Below are 24,792 nucleotides of genomic sequence, written 5' to 3' on the forward strand. Positions count from 1 at the left end.
CTCACTTACCTTTTAAAAATAGCCCTGCCTGGTGCCAACACGTCACCGCGCATGCGTCGTCTGCCCGGGAATAGCTGAACGTGTACGGGCTTTCCCGAACATCGGCGGCACATGCGTGGTGACGTTTAGGCGGCGGGCGGCACCATTTTTAAATGTAAGGAGCCTCACCGACAGGTAAGTGAGACTCCTCCGCAGCCCCTTCATTTCCTCATGCCGTGCTGCGGGCATGGTACAGGACATTCTCCTGTACCATGCCCACAGCACTGCATTTCCTGTACCATGCCTGTACCATCACCTGTGCCATGCCTATACCATCACCTGTACCATCTCTTGTGCCATGCCTGTACCATCTCCTGTACCATCACCTGTGCCATGCCTGTACCATCACCTGTGCCATGCCTGTACCATCTCCTGTACAATGCCTGTACTGTCTCCTATACCATGCCTGTACTGTCTCTTGTACCATGTCCGCAGCCCCTGCACCATGCCCGCAGCCCCTGTTTTGGGTCTCGTGGTGGTCCAGTAGCTGCTGCATTTCCCACCCTAGGCTTATACTCGAGTCAATACGTTTTCCCACTTTTTTGTGGTAAAATTAGGTGCCTCAGCTTATATAATTGGGTCGGCTTATACTTGAGTATATATGGTAAGTGAATTCATACAATATTAGACAATCCATAAAGCACTTTGGCACATCTCATTTTATGGACTGTCTAATACTGTATGAATTCACTTAAATTTTTTTTGACACTTTTATATATATTTATATATATATATATATATATTCATTTTAGCACTTTTTTTATCATTGCATTCAGCACTTTCTATACAGCACTTTTAGCACTTTGTATTTATTTGTTCAAATTATTTATGATTTTTCAATACTGTCTAATATTGTATGAATTTTTTGCCACTTTTATATATATTTATATATATTTATTTTAGCACTTTTCTACCATTTCATTCAGCACTTTCTTTACAGTTGTTTTTAGAACTTTGTATCTATTTGTTCAAACTATTTATGAGTTTTCAATTTTGAGCAAGCGCTGTGATTATTTACCTTTTTTTCAGTCAATTTCCCTCATTGGGTGAACAGAAGCTGCTCATTGATTTTTATCTATTAACTAAGCGCGGGTTCTTTGTATTAACACTGCAAAAGCAACCCGGGAGCTTTTGAAGGAAAATAAGTGAAATATTCTGTAATGGCCGAGTCAATCACCTGATCTCAACCCAATTGAGTATGCATTTCACTTGCTGGAGGCAAAACTAAAGGCAGAAAGCCCCACAAACAAAGAACAACTAAGACAGATGCAGTTTGGAGCCTGGCAAAGCATCAGAAAGGAGGAAACCCAGTCTTTGGTAATATCCATGGGTTCCAGACTTCAGGCAGTCATTGCCAGTAAAGGATTCTCAACAAATATTAAAAATTAACATTTTATTTATGATTATATTAATTTGTCTAAATTACATTTGATCCCCCTGAAAATGGGGGGACAGTGTATAAAAATGGTTCAGTTCCTAAAATTTGTACATGATATTTACGTTCAGCCCCTTGAATTAAAGCTGAAAGTCTGCACGTCAAGTTCATTTGTATTCTTTTGTTTTAATTTTCTTCTGGTGGCATAAAGAGCCAAAAGTATTAAAACTGGGCCTGTGTCCATGTATATAGACGTAACTGTATGCCCTATCTTAAATTTAAAACTATCTTTAAATATTTGTGACATACTTAAAAGTGTATTAAACCCCAAACCAAAACTGTAATATGTTGCAACTTACTAATCATTAGATGTGGTGTCTGTCTGCATTTGCTTTTTTTTGGGTGATCTGACCAGTAACTCACCTACTATATTAGAGTGCCCCAACTCTGGATGAATGAGCACAGGGAGCACATTTAGACAGCAGCACCGTCAGTCTGGGGGGAGGGTAGTGTTAGATGGACTGTCACATTTAAATGCACTAATAAAATGAAGCCAGACTCCAACTCACACTTTATAATCAGTTACAGCAAAATGTTTTTTTTTACCTTTTGGGAATAAAGGTTTTACATCAATAAACAAAAGCTGATCATTGTAAGCACCCCCGCCAGTGGTAAATGGTTCGACTCATTCTTGCACACATACATTTTGGATAGAGTTTGTTCTTTTGAAAAACAGACTAACTAGCCAGATCACCAGGTGAAAATAGAAGAAATAAAGCCTAAAAACCACAAATGCAGCCATCACTTCTAAGAATTGGTCATTAGAGGTGTCGCAAACCTAAAATTTGCCGTTCGCAAACGGCGAACGCGAACCTCCGCAAATGTTCGCGAACGGGCGAACCGGGCGAACCGCCATAGAATTCAATAGGCAGGCGAATTTTAAAACCCACAGGGACTCTTTCTGGCCACAATAGTAATAATAATAAATAATCTGTGGCCCTGACACTCACTGCAATTATGACAGAGGAAAAAAAAAAAAAATTTTAAACTGCAAGGTACTGTGCCACCCGGCATTGCTGGACATCTTCTGATGTTGAAGGAAAGTAAAGCATGATGTGTCTTTCATCTGTTGCATTCAGTTTTCTTTGCCAGAGAATTCGTGTACGGTCCTCAACCTTGTCCAATCAATGTCCTCTAAGCTGAGAAATATGGGCAAATATTTATCCGTCATTCCATACCATCAGGGAGGCATGTAATTGGCCCCAAATTTATTCAGCAGCCGGAAAACAATCCATTACATACAGCCAATTTCATTAGGAACTATCTTCAGCCTAAAGAAGAACAAGGCGTCCTGGAAGTGATGGTTTAGCACATACAGCACCCTGATCTCAACATCATCAAGTCTGCCTAGGATTATACAAAGAGACAGAATGATCTGAGGGACCCATCATCCACAGAAGATCTGTGGTTAGTTCTCCAAGATGCTTAGAATAACCAACCTGCTGAGTCCCCTTCTGTTCATTTACTCTCTCCATTTTGTTAATTGATAAAAGTAAATTATTAGCACTTCTATTTCTGAAAGCCCCCTTAATTTACAGAAGTTTTTCACACCTGCCTAAAACTTTTTGACAGTAGTGGGTATAATATATATATATATATATATATATATATATACACACATACATACATACATACTGTGTATATGTATATATATATATATATATATGTACACTGTATATATAAACAGTACTTTTGACTCCATTTTCAGGCACATTTTGAAGAAGCAACTGCAGTGCACAGAGGATATATATATATATATATATATATATATATATATATATATATATATATATATATATATATATATATAAAAAAATTACTAAAATACGAGCCCTAAAAAGGGCTTTTTGGGGTGCTGTCAGGATGCTGTCCTTACAGCAGGAGTGGATCGAGAACACTATCTAACAAGACTAACAACTGTCCCTATTAACAGCAGCAGCAGCACTCTCCCTGCTCTCACTAACACACTGCTTCAGAATGATCTAAGATGGATGCTGCTCTTGCTTTTTTATAGGAGGTGGGAGGGTGTGGGAGGGAGGGTATGCTGATTGGCTGGAATGTGTCTGCTGACTGTGAGGTACAGGGTCAAAGTTTGCCTTAATGATGAAGTATAGGGGGCGGACCGAACATCGCATATGTTCGCCCGCAGCGGAGGACGCGAACAAGCGGTGTTCGCCGGGAACTGTCCGCCGGCGAACAGTACGGGACATCTCTATTGGTCATTTGCAATATAATAAATGTTTACTTTTGGTTTTAAAGGGAATGTAAACTCCATTCCTGAAATCTGATCTGGGCCTATATATCTGTAGTGTTTACCTATCTCTCTCCAAAGCCCTATGTCCTTTGTCTTTCTGCTGCTCCGTTCCTCTGTTATCAACATGATAACTTCTGACAGTTCTCCAACACGGGAGATAAAAGCAGCTGAAAGTTTGTGTCGGGGAAGGGACTTAGAGACAGATAAGCAGAGAGCTGGTCTATTCACAGCACAGCTTTTCAAGTTTCTTCGTTCCTCTGCCTATGTAGTGGGGGGGGGGGGGCAGTGCCTTTCCTCCAATCAGCTCACACACAGTGTATGCCCAGACTCCCCTCCCACTGCAGAAACAGGAAGAAAAAATTCTAACACAATGTGTACTTTCTAAGGAATATAGAAAGCTGAAGACAGCAGATATACATGTAAAACGTGTGTAGGGAGATTTGTCTCATCTCTGTGAATCATCTGAGGCTGTTCACTTCACTGGGTATATGTGAGGGTTTACATCCACTTTAATATAGCTATGGGAGGAACTTCAAGAACAAAAAATAATTGAATTTGTCAGATTTCCATGAAGGAATGAAGTGAAAGAATGAGCTATATGGCGTGAAGTAGGGAAAAGCTTGTTTTTGATCCACTGTAAAAGATGACTTTATGTGATGTAAAATCATTCCATGCATACACAATCAGTACATACCCTATGTGGTTACAAGCAGGCTTCCTCGTGGTAGCTGGGAGCACCACCATTGCTCTGCCCGAGACCTACAGTAATTAAAATGAAGGTACACAAATGAAATCCAAATATTAAAATGTCTTACAGTTTTTACCATCAGTCATTTTCAATATTTTTAAATCTGCAGCTCTCAATAAAAGAATACCTGTTCATCCTGTCATGAAAGTCCTTGTTCCTATATGACAGGGGTCTCCAAACTCTCTAAGAAAAGGGACAGTTTACTGTCCTTCAGGCTTAAGGGTGGCCTGACTGTGGTCAGTGGGGATAGAAAATGCCCCAGCATCAATGCCCCTTCATTGGTTTTAATTGGAGGAATAGTTCTCCATTGTTATTATCAATGAGAAGAATAGTGCTCCATCATTGGTGTTAGTTGGTGGAATAGTACCCTGAGGGTCATATAAAGGCAAGTGAAGGGCCAGATCTGGTCCCCTGGGCCATAGTTTGGACACCACTGTTATATGAGGTTGCCACACTCTGTCCCTGTCTCCGATCTGCTCTCTTGTGTGTTCACCTTGTCACATGTGCCTCCAGTGAAAACTCATTTTCCGGTGACCTTGCCAATGATAATTGTACAAGCATGTCCTGCCATTGTCACCATCACAAAGCCAATGCCAGGCAAGGAAATGCAGCCACTACTATAGTGCATGCATGTAGACAGGTTGCCCTTTGTGTAAGTGGCAGGTTAGGGAAATGAACCTGCTGGTTATGAACAGTGCTTAGTGCAAGGAAATATTCCTAGTGAATAGAGATAGCACAGGGAACACTGTCTGGTGTTGGAGAACATATTGAGGATTACTCCAAGTGAGCCAGTACAGTTGTGGTTACGCACGATTCCGCGACTCTTCAAACAGAGACCATGCTTCGGTAACCTGACTGTGAATCATATTCCGGAGAGCTGAGTTAAGGCTGTTTTGTTCACCAATGTGCCATGACGCTATTGAGATAGGACATTGGGTTGATTAGTTGTATGGAGTACACAGTATAATCTAAAGCACAGTGTTCTTAGTGAAGCAGTGTGCATAAGTAAGTAATTTACAGCACAGTACACATAATCGGAAAGTCGGGAATAACCAAATCTTCCCTATGGTTGGTGTAGAGGCAGCCAGGGACACAGCCACAGTCACTCTGTCTGGCTCACTCAACAATCTAGGGGTTGCCTTTTTTTTATATTTATTGCTAAACAAACTTGGATAGGGCATAGGGTGCTGTGGGATACTCCATTAGCACTAAACAGTAAGGAGTGGATGTTCTTTTCCCTGCCACTACTCCTTAAGAAAGTCCCTTTAGTAATCGCCCAAAAACTGCACTGAAACACCATCAGAAATATCCTAGGATGCTCTGGTTCGGTCATGTGATTGGCTCTTCTCTCTCAGCTAGTAGCAGCTTCAGAAAAGAGGAGGGAGCGGCAACAACGGATGGCCCATAGAAAGGGTGCTGGTGTCAGATCTCTTTCCTCTCCCCTGCAGCCACAGCTGGGACGATCACATAGTTACATAGTCAGGTTGAAAAAAGACACAAGCCCATCTGGTTCAACCAACAAAAAAACAAAAAAAAACCACCAGTATTGAAAACCCAACCATACAATCCCATATACACAATCCTATACCCGCTGTTGATCCAGAGGAAGGCGAAAAAACCCAGCAAAGCATGATCCAATTTGCTACAGCAGGGGAAAAAAATTCCTTCCTGATCCCCCGAGAGGCAATCGGATATTCCCTGGATCAACGTTACCTGAAAAAAAAATGTTAGTACCAACTTACTGTATATTAAGTACACCCAGGAAAGAATCCAGACCTTTAACCACTTTACCTCCGGAGGATTTTGCTGTCTTCCGTCCAGGCCACTTTTTGCGATTCGGCGCCGTGCGACTTCAACTGACAATTGCGCGGTCGTGCGACGCCGTACCCAAACGAAATTTACGTCCTTTTTTTCCCACAAACAGAGCTTTCTTTTGGTGGTATTTGATCACCTGTGCGATTTTTACTTTTTGCGCTATAAACAAAAAAAAGAGCGTTTATTTTGAAAAAATAACAATATTTTTAACATTTTTTTATATGAAATTCCCCCCAAAAAAGATGTAAAAACCAATTTTTTAAAAAATTTTTGGCCAATTTGTTTTCTGCTACCTATGTTGGGTAAAAAAAAATCGCAATAAGCGTATTTTGATTGGTTTGCGCAAACGTTATTGCGTTTACTAACAAAGGGAAAGATTTCTGTCATTTTTGGTGTTTTTTTTTTTTTAACGCGTAATGGCGGCGATCTGCGATTTTTTTTGTGGGACTGCGACATTGCGGCGGACAGATCGGATCCTTGACTGACATTTTTGACACTTTTGGGGGTACCAGTGACATTACTGCAGTAATCAGTGCTATATATATGCACTGTTACTGTAAAAATGACACTGGCAGGGAAGGGGTTAATTTTATTGGAGAGGGAGGGGTTAATGTATGCCTGGTGCTTACTGACATGTAGGGGGGGAGGTGACTGAGTGAGTCATGGACAGATCGGATGTCCAGCTATGCTGAACAGTCCGATCTGTCACTCCCTGTCACTATGGAGATCCGCCCGCTTGTGTTTACACAGGCGGGCGGATCTCCACACTAGATCCCCGGCGATCGGGGCAGAGCAGCGGCGATCGCCGCTGCTCCTCCCCTGGCCCGACTCCCGCTGTGAATGAAAACAGCGGGAGCGAGCCTCCGGCGGCGCGCAAGCGCCGCCCAGAAGGGGGAGTGTCTGACGACGTTAATACTACGTCGTCAGACGATAACGAACCACTTTGCCGCAGTAGTATTACCGTACTCAGACGGCAAGTGGTTAAAGCAATCTAGTGAGCTAGCCAGAACCACCTCTGGAGGGAGTCTATTCCACATTTTCACAGCTCTTATGGTGAAGAAACCTTTCTGTATTTGGAGACAAAATCTGTTTTCCTCTAGAAGTAAAGAGTGCCCCCTTGTCCTCTGTGTTGACCTTAAAATGAACAACTCAACACCAAGTTCACTTTATGGACCCCTTATGTATTTATACATGTTGATCATATCCCCCCTTCTCAAGAGAGAATAAATTCAGTTCCTCTAATCTTTTCTCATAGCTGAGCTCCTCCATGCCTCTTATCAGTTTGGTTGCCCTTCTCTGCACTTTCTCCAGTTGCCCAAAACTGAACTGCATTTTCCAGGTGAGGTCTTACTAATGACCGGAGTGCCCTAAGAATAGGTAAGGATATACATCAGGGATCCTCAAACTACGACCCTCCAGCTGTTGTGGAAATACACATTCCATGTGGCATTGTAAAACTCTGACGTGACTAGGCATGATGGGAATTGTAGTTCCTGAACAACTGGAGGGCCATAGTTTGAAGACCCCCCTGATATACATCTTTCTTTTACAGGGTAGTATAGGTGTTAGAATTGGGAGGGGAGCAGTTTTAGGCTTAGTATTGCTCTGGAATTCTACTTTAAGTAATTATTGTTTGCCAATGTTTATGCTTTTTTTGTTACAGAGAGAAAAACGGATACCTATACTCTCAAAATGCAAACCAGGTAAAATATTTTCTTCCTTTCCTTTCCCTTTTCCTTCCCCCAAAAAATTGAGATTAAAAAATCACTATGCATTTTGCAATTTATTGTCATTAAAAACTATATTTCCATTTCACCCTCCAGCCATGTTTTTTTAAATTATTATTATTTGCCAAATAATGCATACAGAATGCTCCCAGAAACCTCTTTGTGGGATTGGCTTGCTTTTCCCCAGAATTTTTTTTTAAATCATTGCTTTAATATGATTCATATGATCATTTAATTTTACCCTCCAACCTGGCATTCAGAAAGTAAGACGTGGCTGGAATCCCATAACAAATTGTTATGGGATTACTCAATCATGCATGCATGCTTTAATGGGATTTCCTGTTTCATGTAAAAATAGAGTTGTACTTAAGATCCCTCTGGATTGGTCTCCTATTAGTAATGATAGGCAGAGCGCAGTAGAGTTAATCACTCAAGTACAATTCGTTAATTTCTAAAAGTAAATTTATAAACACATAGAACTGCTTTTGCTCCTTCAGTGATTTTTTTCTGTGCTGCTGGTAATAACCTGACTTTAATTGTACCTATATAGGTATAATGGCTCTGTACCTGCTACAATGACTCTTATTGAAATTACCATGCTGACAGGGTTCACACCAAATATTGAAGATTTAAAAAAGGTAAGTATATTAGGCAGGATTAACACTTTTTTTCACTAATAAGTAATATGTTTTATTTCCGCTATCACTATATTTTCTCAGATATAATTCTTTCTTCATTTACACTGCATACTGGATCTGGCCCTAGAATTTAATGGTAGAAGAGTGCAATGTAAAACATCGGAATAGGACATGTTTCTATTAGGCTTCTTGCACACTGTGGCCTAAAAACGCAGTGTTTTTTAGGCATGCGGGCATTATTTTTCAATGATCTTAATGCAGCCTATTGTTTTCAATGTGCCTGTACATACAGGTGTGTAAACATATGCAGCGTATAGAAGAGTAAATCTGGTCAGTATGTTATGTGAGAACAGGTGTATGTGTGTAAATGTTAATTTTAAGTAATTAGAATTGCATTCTTGAAGGTAGTTTTGTTTTCTCATGTACACACATATGCACAAATATGCACGCATATGCGGGAAAAAAAAAAAAAAAAAAAAACGCCTGAAATTTCAGCCAGGAATATTGATGTTCAAATATCAGTACCATGTGCAAGTAACTTTAAGGGGCTTTTACTGTTCTCCGCAATACCGCCCAGAATTTGTGCAAACTGCAGACTTGATTTATAGGTAACACTATAAATGGAACTGCCCTCTTAAAGAAGATGTACAGCCAAAGCTTGTTTGGCTGTACATCTTCTATGGATCACAGAAGTGCAGATCATTCTGCACTCCTGTGACCCATTTTCAGCAGAGTGTTGACTTAAGTCTGCTCTCTGCTGGTGTCACAGAAGTCGGTCCAGGCACCGTGTCATTGCGACCAAGGAGGACCGACAAGCAAGTTGCTGAGAGCCTGAGCCAGCTACTCGCCACCCCGCCACAGCTCAGTGATCCAATGAGTGAGGAGGGGGCAGAACAGAGAGCTGTGACTGACAGTCAGCAGCTCTCTGCTCGGGGAGCTGTCAGAACTGAGCGATCAGTGGTGTTCGATCGCTTGGTTCTCAGTGTAGAAAGGAGAAGCACTAGGTAAATATAATTCTAAAGAAAAACCTAAAACCAAACTTCTCTTTTAAACAGCTATGTTCACTTGCCCTTATGTGTGCTCTTAGTCTGGTTGATTGCAATTAGGTGAGATGGTGAGGGGAGAACACCTGTTCCGAATCAGCGTTTCCAAAAACCCACATGCGTGTTATATGGTCCTAATTATAGGTGCCGCCTAATTAGATTGAGTCTTTGGGTGATGTTAGACTGACCATACAGGAGACAATTTTTTTTAAAAGCAATAATTAAAAAAGAGACATTCAAACACTACTAAGAAAATGTAACAAAAGAAACAAAAAAATCCAAGGTCACAAATGCAATATGTTGTTGCTTACCAGTTCTTAGATGTGGTGGTTGCATTAGTTTCCTATGGAATTAAATAATTTATCATCAAGAGAGTTGGTTACCCTGTATTCATATTTATTATGAGTCTCGGAGGTTTATTTACTAAAGGTAAATAGGCAGTTTACTTTGTGTGGGGATTTTCCCTTAGTTTGGTGAATGTGTTAAAAGTTTACTTTGCAAAGAATACAAAGTCTAGTGTAAAGAAAATAGGAATACACAATCTAGTGTAAGGAAAATAAGAAAAACAGTATTTTTGTTGCTCATGACTAGAAAATGGAAGTCAGCAGAGGTTCATCTTATTCATTAAAGTGGGGTACACACTATAAGAAAAAAAATAATAACATAATTAGGGGCAATAACATCTACATCTTTAAGTGATACTACAGGTGAATTTTTGGGGAGGTTAACAAAAAAAAAAAAAAAAGTTATGCTTACCTGGTCTTTGCAATCAATATTGCACACAGTGGTCCCTTACTTCCTCTTTGACAGTCCCCCTGCCAGCACCATCCGCGGCTCCCTCCTCCGGGAGCCTCCTTAGCCTGTGTGCATATGCTCCTGAACCGGGCTCCTTACAGGGGTTTGACTGACAGATGTAGCAGCCTATGGCCCCCGGGCCCCGTTGCTCTGTGTCTCTTATGAGACCAGGAAGTGAGGGGAGCTGGGCTGCCAAGACAGCTCTGGAGTGGTGGCAAAAGCCAGGTAAGTGTTTTGGGACAGGGGTGGGTAAAACAAGTAGTGGGGTGTTTTTTACCCTAATGCAGGGTATGCATTAAAGTAAAAAATGTTTTGACGTTGGAACCATTTCAGTTTTTATTCCTTTTGGGATGGTAAAGCTCCTTGTAATTCTGAAGCACAAAGGTTTGTACTATTCACTTACTGGATAAGGGACTCAGCACAGTTGTCAAGATTGTGCAGTTGTTAGTTTAGCTACTTCCCATACGCTCAGCTCTGTTTGGCTAGATGTGACTAGTCTCCAGCCATTTGTTTGCAAAAATTGCAGCTCTCATTCAAGCATGTTTTTTTTTTTTTTTTTTCAGTTGTCCAGTAAAGTGGAAAACTACATTATGAAATATGAAACACAAGAATCGACATCCAATGCATCAGTTGTACTTTACCTAACAAAGGTAAAGCTGGGTTTAATATCTATTTTTGAGATATGCGTATTTGTTAAAAATATCATATTTTGTTGTGACTTCTTGTATTTCAGGTCCCTCATGATGAAACCCTCTCCATTGGCTTTAGAATTCATCAAACCACAAAAGTGGGGCTTCTACAGCCAGCTGACATTTCAATATATGAATATTATGATCCTGGTAAAAAAAAAAAAAAAAAAAAAAAAAATAATTATATATATATATATATATATATATATATATATATATATATATTACAATGTTTAATATTCATTCTTATTTTATTATTGTAATGGCTTGAAGGCTGGGAATTTTGAACTGCTAACTAAATAAGTATTTTTTCAGGACCCCGCATTTTCTTGAAATCTCTTTTTTTTTAAAGCATAACTGTACTGAAACTAAAACTCCACCCAAAACTTTTTTCTTGTTTTAAGATAGAATGGGTAAGAATTAGAAACCCTGCCATGTTTTAGTACTGTGTAACCTTGCTGGGTAGACTTCCTTTATTTCCTGCCCCAATAACACAGCAGGAAATAACACATACTTTGGGAAGTGGATGCCTTACTTTGAATTTAGGTCCCACAATAAACGATATTGGTCACAAACCCTAAATTTACTTATTTCACTGACGCATTTCATACTGAACTGCTTAATTATGGGAAAGGAGGAGACCCACTTCTATATTTTATATTCCTTGCCTTTAGTACCTGCCCTTCATGCTCTGTTTTCTTTCCTTCCTCTGTGGGCCTTCTTTTTCCTCTATATGCATACTGTATAAGTATACAGTGGATATAAAAAGTCTACACACCCCTGTTAAAATGTCAGGTTTCTGTGATGTAAAAAAATGAGACAAAGATAAATTGTTTCAGAACTTTTTCCACCTTTAATGTGACCTATAAAAATTGAAAAACAAGTTAAAACCTTTTAGGGTGGTGGGTAGTAAAAATAAAAAAACTAAAATAATATGGTTGCATAAGTGCGCACACCCTCTTTGAACTGGGGATGTAGCTGTGTTCAGAATTAAGCAATCATATTCAAACTCATGTTAAATAGGAGTCAGTACACACATACCATCATTTATAGTGCCTCTGATTACCCCCAAATAAAGTTCAGCTGTTCTAATAGGTATTTTCTGACATTTTCTTGGTTGCATCCTATAGCAAAAGCCATGGTCTGCAGAGAGCTTCCAAAGCAACAGAGGGATCTCATTGTTAAAAGGTATCAGTCAAGAGAAGGGTACAAAATTATTTCCAAGGCATTAGATATACCACGGAACACAGTGAAGATAGTCATCATCAAGTGGAGAAAATATGGCACAACAGTGACATTTATTTATTTCAGGTACTTATATTATGCAGCGCTTTACATATACATTATACATTCAGATCAGTCCCTACCCTCAAGGAGCTTACAATCTAAGGTCCCTAACTCACATTCATACATATACATGTTAGGACCAATTTAGACTGGAGCCAATTAACCTCCCAGCATATTATTACCAAGAACTGGACGTCCCTCTAAAATTGATGAAAAGACGAGAAGAAAACTGGTCAGGGAGGCTGTCAAGAGGCCTACAGCAACGTTAACGGAGCTGCAGGAATATCTGGCAAGTACTGTCTGTGTGGTACATGTGACAACAATCTCCCGTATTCTTTATATGTCTGAGCCATTTGGTAGAGTGGCAAGACGGAAGACTTTTCTTACGAAGAAAAACATCTAAGCCTGGCTAAAAGTTGCAAAAACACATCTGAAGTCTCCCAAAAGCATGTGGGAAAATGCGTTCTGATCTGATGAAACCAAGGTTGAACTTTTTTACCATAATCCCAAAAGATACATTTGGTGCAAAAACAACACTGCACATCACCAAGCGAACATCATATCCACAGTTACACATGGTGGTGGCAGCATCATGCTTTGGGGCTGTTTTTCTTCAGCTGGGACAGGGGCCTTAGTCAAGGTAGAGGGAATTACGAACAGTTCCAAATACCAATCAATATGGGCTCAAAACCTTCAGGATTCTGTTAGAAAGCTGAACATGAAGAGGAACTTCATCTTTCAGCATGACAATGACCCAAAGCACACATCTAAATCTACAAAGGAATAGCTTCACCAGAAGAAGATTAAAGTTTTGGAATGGCCCAGCCAGAGCTCAGACCTGAATCCGATTAAAAAACTGTGGGATGATCTGAAGAAGGCTGTGCACAGGAGATGCCCTTGCAATCTGACAGATTTAGAGTGTTTTTGCAAAAAAGATTGGGCAAATATTGCCAGGTCAATATGTGCCATGCTGATAGACTCATACTCAAAAGAACTGAGTGCTGCCAAAAACAAAAAAAAACAAATGACGCTTCAACAAAGTATTCGTTTAACGGTGTGCACACTTATGCAACCATATTATTTTTGTTTTTTATTTTTACTTCCCTCCACCTGAAAGATATCAGTTTGTTGTTCAACTGAGTTGTACAGTTTATAGAAAACATTAAAGGAGGAAAAAGTTCTGAAATTATTTATCTTTTTCTCATTTTTTTACATCACAGAAACCTGACAATTTAACAGGGGTGTGTAGACTTTTTATATCCACCGTATGATATTATCAGGGTGCCAGGAAACCAGACCACACGAAGATTCAAGTAAAATAAAGCAGTTTATTAGGGCAACAACAATAAATGCACAGCAAGAGTGAGGAGCGAAATCGGGAACAGCCGGGGTCAAGTCCAAAAGCGGGTAGTCATCCAAACGGGGATAGAGTCTAGAAGCGGGTAGTCATCCAAGCCGGGGTCGAGTTCAGTAGTTGGTAGTCTGCTGATCTGGGGTCGTCTGCTGATGCGGGATCGAGAACCAGGAAAGTTGACAGCCAAGCCAGGTCATGCACAGAAGAACACGGAGAACAGAAGACTGCTAGCAGTGATGCACCTTGGAGCACAAACACAACGGCAAGGACTGCAAGCCCTCAGGTGATATATTTAGTCAGGTGTGCAACATCATCACTGAGACACCCAGGCAGCAGGCAAGAGATGATGCAAACAGTGTTTATAAGAGACAGCAGTCTGCACATGCCCAAGATGGCTGCCAACAGGAAGTCAAGATAAGACCTTGACAGATTTATGCATGTATGTGTAAATATATACAGTACTGTGCAAGAGTTTTGGGCAGGTGTAAAGAAATTCTGTAAAGTAAGAATGCTTTAAAAAATAAAAGGATTTTTTTACTTACCATAAAATATTTTATTCGGAGTTCATTGATCCAGCGCTCCATATTCAAAACCATAGGGTTATTTCGCCCCCTACAGGAGTAGGACACTAGGCAAAAAAAAGACTTGGCTACGCCTATGAGCAGTCCTAGCTGGTATACATCCCCCTCTCTGTTATAGGCCTTCAGTTAAGAAGCAAGCAGTGTCAAAAGTATCAAAACTCCATAGAGGGGTGGGTGCAGTGTCCGTCAATGAAAGAAATGTATTTTACAGTAAGTACAAAAATCCTATTTTCTCTTTCGTTCATTGACGGAAACAGCGCTCTATATATTTAGAACTATAAGGACGTCGACAAGAAGTGCCAAAACATGAGGGGGTGGGACAACAAAAAAATTCCAAGGCTAAACACAAGAAGCCAACCAGGTAACAGGAGCTCAACAAAAAACAACTGGAGCCCAAGTTAAACAATACACCCCCAAAGAGGGAACAGAAACTCTAAACAGCAGCCTTCAAAACCTTGCGGCCAAAAGAAGCATCGGCAAATGCCAAAACATCCACTTTGTAGAATCTTGTGAAAGTGTGCACCAACAACCAAGTGGCCGCCTTGCAAACTTGCACCACTGACGCCTGATGACGGAAGGCCCAAGAAGCACTAAGCACCTGAGTAGAGTGCCCCATTACAGGGAAAAGGAGGGACCTGACCCTTGATAGAATAGGCCTGAGTCACTGTCTGCCTGTGCCATCTGGAAATGGTCGCAGAAGAAGTGGACAGCTCTTTTCTAGGCCCATCCATGATCACAAACAGTGAGTCTAACTTCCGAAAAGACTCCGTGGCTGCCAGATACACCCGAATTGCCCGAACTACATCCAAGGCTTCAAAGCAAATTCCTTGGGATGAGTGGGCCTGGGACACAAAGAAGGCAACACAATGTCCTCATTCAACTGGAAGTCAGAGACAGCCTTAGGTAGGAATGACTGGTGTGGTCTAAGAACCTCCTTGTCTTTATAGGACCACCAAGTAAGGGATACGACAAGATAACGCCACCAATTCCGACACCCTGCTGGCAGAAGTGATAGCCATCAAAAAAGTCACCTTCTGAGACAGCGTAAGCAGGGGAATCTTCTGAATATTTTCAAATGGAGGCTTCTGGAGAACTGAAAGCACCAAGTTCAAATCCCACGGCGGCAGAGGAGACCGAACCGGCAGAGTTAGGTGCCGAACCGCCCTGAATGAAAGTACACACCAAGGAATGCGTGGCCAAGGGTCGCTGAAAGAAGACCACCAAGGCAGACACCTGGCCCTTGATAGTACTCAAGGCCATCTTCTGCTCAACACCATGTTCAAGAAAGGCCAAAATCCGACCCACCCAAAGGGAACGAGGGTGAGCACCGACCAACTCACACCATGGAATGTACGCTTTCCTCATACGTTGGTAAATCTTTGTAGAGGTAGACTTCCTAGCCTTCAGCAGTGTCTGAATCACCGACCCAGGCAAATCTCTATCCTTCAGCACCTGGCTTTCAACAGCCAGGCCGTCAAAGCCAGCGATTGTAAAGCTGGATTGAAGATCGGCCCTTGAGACAATAGGTCCTCCCTGAGAGGCAGTCTCCAAGGAACATCAGCGACCAATCGCAGCAGGCCAGTGTACCAAGACCGGTGAGGCCAGTCCGGAGCCACCAGAATGACCAGGATCCCTTCTGCCTCGATCCTCAGAAGCCGTGGAAGAAGCTTGAGAGGTGGAAAAGGTGTAGATTAGACGATACTGGGCCCAGGGGGCCACCAGAGCATCTGTGGCATCTGCCATAGGAGACCCTGAACTTGCCACAAAACTCTGTACCTTTTTGTTGAGCCGAGACATCAACAGGTCCACCTCGGGGGTGCCCCACCGCAGACATATCTGATGAAACACGTCTGGATTAAGGGACCACTCCCCTTGGTCCAACGCCTGTCGACTGAGATAGCCTGTCTGCCAATTTTCAACACCTGGAATGTGTACGGCGTAGAGGGCCAGAAGGAAGCAAAGCGTTCTGTCAACCGGAGAATGCCGGCTACTTCCAGAGCCACCAACACACTTTGTTCCACCCTGGTGATTGACATAAGCCACCACTGTGGCATCGTCCATTTGGATCAGTGCCGGGAGCCCCTGGAACCGATCCCTCCAGTGATCCAGGCACAGCCTGATCACTCAAAGACATTGATCGGTAGTCTATATTCTTCCAGCGTCTGACAACCCTGAGCGGAGCTCAGCCCCAGGACACCTGTCCCATTTTACCATGGAACTGTGCAAATGGGACCGCCTCCAAGGTAGACCCCATTAGGCCCAGCACTCGCATGCAAGTCCAGAGGGAAGACCTCCTGCGGGACAGCAGCAGCATGCGACTTCTAGAGTTTGTCCAGAGGAAGAAACACTGGCTAGAGTTGAATCCAGAGTCAGACCCAGATAATCCAATTTTCTGGTTGGAATCAAGGCAGGCTTCTGGTAGTTTAGAAGCCATCTGAACTCCTTCAAGGTTTGTATAGTGATCTCCAAGTCGCCAATTATTGCAGACGAGGAATCTGCTCGCAAGGGGAGGTTATCCAGGTAGCCCAGCACAGAAATCCCTCGCTGACGTAGCAACTCCAGAACCGGGGGCCAACACCTTCTTGAAGACCCAAGGAGTGGAGGCGAGACCAAAGAGTAACGCCATGAACTCCTAGTGCTCCTCTCCCACAGAAAAGCAGAGAACTTCTGGTGTTGGGCACATATTGGAATGTGCAAGTAAAGATCTTTGATGTCGATAGAGGCTAGAAAATCCCCCTAATGTAGGGATGCCACCACCATGCGAATGGACTCCATTCTGAATTTCTGTACCCGCACAAAACAATTCAGGGCTTGAGGTCCAGAATCGGACAAACCTTTCCCTCCTTCTTTGTGCTGGAAACGGGTTTTAATAAAAACCTTGAAACCATTCCGGAACTGGGACAATCACCCACTAAAGGAACAGGTCCTGCACCGCCACAAAGAGAGCTTGCAGCCAGTCCGGGGACATGTTGTGATAGGGCAAGAATGAAACTCTATGTTGTAACTGCAAAATTAAGAAAACCGTTCTTCCAGAAGCTATTATAAATACAGCAGCTAGCATCAATTACCAGGTGATAATGTGAAAGATAAAATACAAAATGCAGCGCTGAAAAATTAAAATAAGTCCATAATATAGTCAATAGCTGAAAATCAAGGGATCTTCCACCTCTCAGTGTGAAATGGACACGCTGACACAAGTGATCCTGGTGAACCTACATCGCCACCACATAGAACACACTGACTCTTACCAGAGAGTTGTGATCACTGTTTACACAATGATCAACAGCGCATGTTTAAATATAACACAAAAAAGGCACAGCCTGGGTTGTGTAGGATACGCTCCACTCGGTATGCAGATGAATTAATCAATGCAGTCCAATGCAGGGGAAGATATACCAAGAAACATAAAAAGACCTCATGGTGCAGTTTGTCTTCAAGAATATTTATTATGCACAAGGTTAAATACACTCACCAAAAGTTCAGTGGTGGACAGCATAGAAACAAACATCTAACAGCGCCTGAATGTGATGTCGTACGCAGAGTCGGCTCCTCCCTACGTGTTTCATAGTAGATACATCATCAGAGACAGAATTATTTAGTGGACCCATTTGTCATTCACCAAGATGGTCCACGGGCCTGGAAACCAACGAAGACGTCCCCCCACCCCAGGCATAGGTGAGGGAACACCTTCATGCTGAAAGGGCCTTGTCCACGGGTCTAGAGAATCCCGCTCTCGGCTTGCGAGACCAGGGCCGCTTAGAACATCCTGAGGAGGGCTTGAAAGGTTTTGACCCCTTGTTAGTGGACCCAGAGGGACGAAAAAACTTTTTGTGTGCTGAGAAAGAAGGGCACGGCTCTTTTCCCTTCCCAGACTGCGGAAGAAAAGTGCTCTTTCCTCCAGTGAGACTCTTAATGATGTCATCCAGGGTAGCCCCAAACAGGCGATCACCACAATTTTGAGGAAAATAATGAATTTAATCCATTTTGGAATAAGGCTGTTGAAAAAAAAAAAAAGCGCTGAAAATACATATTCTCTCCCTCTCTCTCTCTCTCTATATATATATATATATATATATTTATATATATATATACACACAGTGCCTTGCGAAAGTATTCGGCCCCCTTGAACTTTTCGACCTTTTGCCACATTTCAGGCTTCAAACATAAAGACATAAAACTGTAATTTTTTGTGAAGAATCAACAACAAGTGGGACACAATCATGAAGTGGAACAAAATTTATCGGATATTTCAAACTTTTTTAACAAATAAAAAACTGAAAAATTGGGCGTGCAAAATTATTCAGCCCCCTTAAGTTAATACTTTGTAGCGCCACCTTTTGCTGCGATTACAGCTGTAAGTCGCTTGGGGTATGTCTCTATCAGTTTTGCACATCGAGAGACTGACATTTTTGCCCATTCCTCCTTGCAAAACAGCTCGAGCTCAGTGAGGTTGGATGGAGAGCGTTTGTGAACAGCAGTTTTCAGTTCTTTCCACAGATTCTCGATTGGATTGAGGTCTGGACTTTGACTTGGCCATTCTAACACCTGGATATGTTTATTTGTGAACCATTCCATTGTAGATTTTGCTTTATGTTTTGGATCATTGTCTTGTTGGAAGACAAATCTCCGTCCCAGTCTCAGGTCTTTTGCAGACTTCATCAGGTTTTCTTCCAGAATGGTCCTGTATTTGGCTCCATCCATCTTCCTATCAATTTTAACCATCTTCCCTGTCGCTGCTGAAGAAAAGCAGGCCCAAACCCTGATGCTGCCACCACCATGTTTGACAGTGGGGATGGTGTGTTCAGGGTGATGAGCTGTGTTGCTTTTACGCCAAACATAACGTTTTGCATTGTTGCCAAAAAGTTTGATTTTGGTTTCATCTGACCAGAGCACCTTCTTCCACATGTTTGGTGTGTCTCCCAGGTGGCTTGTGGCAAACTTTAAACGACACTTTTTATGGATATCTTTAAGAAATGGCTTTCTTCTTGCCACTCTTCCATAAAGGCCAGATTTGTGCAGTATACGACTGATTGTTGTCCTATGGACAGAGTCTCCCACCTCAGCTATAGATCTCTGCAGTTCATCCAGAGTGATCATGGGCCTCTTGGCTGCATCTCTGATCAGTCTTCTCCTTGTATGAGCTGAAAGTTTAGAGGGACGGCCAGGTCTTCGTAGATTTGCAGTGGCCTGATACTCCTTCAATTTCAATATTATCGCTTGCACAGTGCTCCTTGGGATGTTTAAAGCTTGGGAAATATTTTTGTATCCAAATCCGGCTTTAAACTTCTCCCCAACAGTATCTCGGACCTGCCTGGTGTGTTCCTTATCCTTATGATGCTCTCTGCGCTTTAAACGGACCTCTGAGTCTATCACAGTGCGTTTATACGGAGACTTGATTACACACAGGTGGATTCTATTTATCATCATTAGTCATTTAGGTCAACATTGGATCATTCAGAGATCCTCACTGAACTTCTGCAGAGAGTTTGCTGCACTGAAAGCAAAGGGGCTGAATAATTTTGCACGCCCAATTTTTCAGTTTTTTATTTGTTAACAAAGTTTGAAATATCCAATAAATTTCGTTCAACTTCATGATTGTGTCTCACTTGTTGATTCTTCACAAAAAATTACAGTTTTATATCTTTGTTTGAAGACTGAAATGTGGCAAAAGGTTGAAAAGTTCAAGGGGGCCGAATACTTTCGCAAGGCACTATATATATATATATATATATATATATATATATATATATGGGGGGGGGTATATGTACCCATCTTCTATGTGTTAATGTAAAGTATCCTACTAATCAGAGTCTGGAGAAGGGTAGTTTTTACTTAATACAGCTGGAAGTAAGGGTAAATCCTGAATAGGAACACATGCAAAAATTACATAATAATCAATCAATAGACACATTCACTTCTAAAAAAAAAAAAAAAAAGTGATCGGGGGAAATAAACACATCATGTGTTATTTGTGTTATTACACTTACCTTTATTGTTTTACAAGTTTGTACAATGACCCTTGAATCCTGGGGTGTTTCATTATGAAAACCACAGCTCTAGCAGCAGCACCCACACCTTTGTACTGGCCATTTACTATTATAGACAGACTCACTGACCTATGGTTAGAATGTGGGAGAGATCAGGGTCAAGCTTCACCCAAGGTGCTGAAGTTGGAAATTGCATAATGTAGCAACCCCAATTTCAACCCCAAGACAACTAAAATTCTACACAAGCACTTCTACAGTATGTGCCTGCTTTAAATCTATCTTTAAGCTCCTGTTAGTTTGCGGTTTGTGTAATAATCAGGCACTGTCAAGTTAAAATGTGTTTTTTTTTTGTTTCTTTCTTACTTTTACCTTTTTCGACTTTACAGCTGTAAAAATGTAGAAAAAGGAGGGTGGGATAAAACTGCTGCTCAAACCTCATTTCATATCATACTTGAGGTGACGGGTGTGTGTAAGTGTTTAGTTGTGGCTCCACTGGGTTATTGGTAGTTTCAAAGGTACTTGTCGGTACCACCAATCTGTGAGGAGATGGGCGTGGCCTCAGGCTAATAAACAGAAGAGGTGAGCTGTCAGTGGTGGCAATGCTTTGCCCAGTCCATGTTTCCTCACACACTGCTGTAGTCTGCTGTAGTAGCAAAGAGATCTAGGGGTTGAGCATTAGGGCTCAAGTGAGCTGTGTTCTTTTAGTACAGTTTTAGAGAAGACACAAATATGACCTGGAAGATAAGTAGTAAAGTTAGTAACAGTAAACCATGTCTCTTTTGTAATATGATGTGTTCTTAATAACAGTATTTACTTTTTCAAACCCCCATGAATAGTGAACTTATTACGAATTTCAACTTCTCTTCTTTGCCCTACCCCGATATAAACTCTGGTGCTTTGAAAGAGATACCCATGTTTTTGGGGAATCCCATTCAATGCACTCCTATTCCAGTGCTGAATGGAATGTTGAAGTCTAAGATCAACCTGCCAGGAGCCTGCATGCTTGTTGTCCTCCTTGCCATGAGGATATAAGTTTACATAATAAATAGGACAAGGTCAACAGGGTATAATCCTAACTATATTTAATAAAACACAACAGAACCCTACAAGGTCCGTATTTCTTCCAAATTGGTGTGGGAGCCTTCTACATACATACAATACCACAAAAACTCCACAATAAATGGATGTGTGCTCAACCTCTCCCTATGTAGTCTGAATCACAAGTTCTATGCTATGGAGAAGATTTTGGCTTGTTTAAAGACTGAAAGAGTATAATATACTGTAGAAGCATGACAGTTCCTGACTGTATTAAAATTAATATATTTATTCTACATTAAAATACATAAATGGTACACATTTAAACACACAACACAAGACTATGCTAAAAAATGTATCCTGCTGTCTCAGCTCCACCAAATTTCCTCATGGGCCTATATAAAACTACTTGAGAATTGAAATACGCGTATTCCTATATTGTATGTATAACTTAACAAATATGGTGAAGTACCCTAAGCAAAAAGCCTAGCAGTAGATAATAAATAGAAAACGATACTTTTTTTTTTTTTTTTACTGTGTTTAGTACACTTTACTGATAACTGTAATAATAATAATAAAAAAATAACGTTGGTCTTTGCTCTTATTGTGCCCCTTTATTCCTTGAAGACAAAAAATGCAGCACCTTCTATAACCTACCTGATGAGAGTTGGCAATTAAGGAAACTATGCAAAGGATCTGCTTGCAAGTGTGCTACAGGTACGTTTTAGAGAAAACCAAATTTTTTACCTTAAAATTGCATAAGGAGGTATATACTGTAAATACATTATTTCTTGGCTACAGGGACATACAGTTTAGCAACAATATTCTTAGTTCCACCCATTGCTCCTAAATGAGGCATATGTTTCTTCTGTTTTAGGCTGCGTTCACACATGTCCGGCTGCGGGTTTGTGCCTAGGGTCCAGTGCGTCCCTGTTCACCGGTTCATGTGCAAATCAGGTCCAAGTTTTAGCCTGAATTTGCACCTGAATCGGACCAGAAGACGCACAGGACTTTTTTTTCAATCTGGCCTGCGGCTGTCCTGGACATGTGTGAAGCGGCTCCGTTGAGAGCCGGTCACACATGCCTGTCATGCGAATTGGATGCAAAGATACTTGCATCCAATTTGCATATGTGTGAACCCAGCCTAAGGTTTGTAATACAAGACCGGCATATTAAAAAAGAATAGAGCACACATGCAAAAGAAATGACTATCAAATATGGAGACAATCCATAAATAAAAATGGGGATTTAGTCCCACCATATGGCCATATCGTGCTCAAGCCCACCACTGCGTCAAAGTACCCCATTATCAGTGGGTCCTACACTATCCATAAAAATAGGGGTGAATCCAGCCTCTCTTACCCTTGGAGACAACACTCCTTGCTGGAAAAGATGTGCTAATGCACTACAGGGGACTCCTTCTATATCTACTTGATAGTGGACACCAATAGAGTACAGGTGTGTGTGGGGGATGGGATGCTCAACCTCAGAAGTCTGGTCAGACTGAATACATAATAAACAAGCAAAAAATTGGGGGAGCAAACCCTGAACATGTATATCTAAAGCCAGTGCAGCTATGGACCAAGCAACATGTATATTAAAAAAGAATAGCGCACACATGCAAAAGAAATGACTATCAAATATGGAGACAATCCATAAATAAAAATGGGGATTTAGTCCCACCATATGGCCATATCGTGCTCAAGCCCACCACTGCGTCAAAGTACCCCATTATCAGTGGGTCCTACACTATCCATAAAAAAGGGGTGAATCCAGCCTCTCTTACCCTTGGAGACAACACTCCTTGCTGGGAAAGATGTGCTAATGCACTACAGGGGACTCCTCCTATATCTACTTGATAGTGGACACCAATAGAGTACAGGTGTGTGTGGGGGATGGGATGCTCAACCTCAGAAGTCTGGTCAGACTGAATACATAATAAACAAGCAAAAAACTGGGGGAGCAAACCCTGAACATGTATATCTAAAGCCAGTGCAGCTATGGACCAAAGCAACATGTATATTAAAAAAGAATAGCGCACACATGCAAAAGAAATGACTATCAAATATGGAGACAATCCATAAATAAAAATGGGGATTTAGTCCCACCATATGGCCATATCGTGCTCAAGCCCACCACTGCGTCAAAGTACCCTATTATCAGTGGGTCCTACACTATCCATAAAAAAGGGGTGAATCCAGCCTCTCTTACCCTTGGAGACAACACTCCTTGCTGGGAAAGATGTGCTAATCCACTACAGGGGACTCCTCCTATATCTACTTGATAGTGGACACCAATAGAGTACAGGTGTGTGTGGGGGATGGGATGCTCAACCTCAGAAGTCTGGTCAGACTGAATACATAATAAACAAGCAAAAAATTGGGGGAGCAAACCCTGAACATGTATATCTAAAGCCAGTGCAGCTATGGACCAAGCAACATGTATATTAAAAAAAATTCTCCAGCGGCGTGCGCAGGCCACCAAGACTTCTAGGAGTCCAGCAACGTAGGTCTACGTCGCTGGACCCAGGGGAGTCGCTGTGGTGCAGTAGCAGTACAGAGAGCGGTCGGCAAGTGGTTAAAGGTTTTTGCATAAAATGCATTAGGGTTAAAAAACTTCTATGCTGCAGAATCCCTCCCAGCACCACAGCATCCCTCCCTGTCTCCCTTCTCACTGGGCAAATTGATAGCAGCAAAAGCCATGGGCCCCCACTGCTGTTAATTAAATGCTGTGCCAAACAAGCAGGAGGTAGGGCCCAGCTGACCTCTCTGTGTCAATAGAAGCAGATGACGTCTTTGGAGCAAGCCGGCACGGGTACCCCCATGGAAAGCCACTTTCTATTGGGACACTTGCTGAAGAAGAGGAGCCTAGAGCGCCAGTGAGGAACCCCAGAAGAGGTTCAAGGCTGCTCTGTGCAACAACATTGCACAAGGCAGGTAAGTATCCCATGTTTTTTTACTTTATTTAAAAAAAAATAAGCTTTATTGTCACTTTAAAGTATCACTAAGGACAAAAACTTTTTTTAAATTTTATTTTAGATAGAGTGGAGAGGGATTAGAACACAAAACGTAAACGTAATTAAGAGCATGGCAGGTGCTCTGCAAACAAATGTGGATAGGGAAATAACTTAAAACAACAAAAAAAAACAGAAAAATAAAACAATGTTCTTCTTCATCTCTGAAGGACGAGGCCCATATGGAGTAGGAGGGAGGTTGAGGTGGTGGTGGATGTGGCGGTGACATAGGCATGCGCACAGGGTGTGCCGGGTGTGCCGGGTGTGCCTGGGCACACCCTAATCACCTAGGGCACATAGCATTGCCAGTGAGGAGATGGGAAAGATCTCACTCGGACCTGCTCTGCTCTAT

At 41.7% G+C, this 24,792-nt stretch overlaps 1 protein-coding gene across 1 annotated transcript in view; it reads left to right on the forward strand.

The window, feature by feature from the left end:
- The window catches only part of LOC309555844 (complement C3-like), a 362,933-nt gene that overhangs the window by 296,026 nt on the left and 42,115 nt on the right, over positions 1 to 24,792 (forward strand). Inside the window, exons 33-37 of the mRNA XM_082258010.1 lie at positions 7,955 to 7,994; positions 8,569 to 8,656; positions 11,058 to 11,144; positions 11,228 to 11,333; positions 22,055 to 22,144. Coding sequence (XP_082114136.1) covers positions 7,955 to 7,994; positions 8,569 to 8,656; positions 11,058 to 11,144; positions 11,228 to 11,333; positions 22,055 to 22,144 — 411 coding nt within the window. The remainder of the gene's footprint in view (positions 1 to 7,954; positions 7,995 to 8,568; positions 8,657 to 11,057; positions 11,145 to 11,227; positions 11,334 to 22,054; positions 22,145 to 24,792) is intronic.

The sequence above is a fragment of the Pelophylax lessonae genome (assembly GCF_965119305.1).
Source record: "Pelophylax lessonae genome assembly, chromosome: 1".
Classification (NCBI taxonomy): domain Eukaryota; kingdom Metazoa; phylum Chordata; class Amphibia; order Anura; family Ranidae; genus Pelophylax; species Pelophylax lessonae.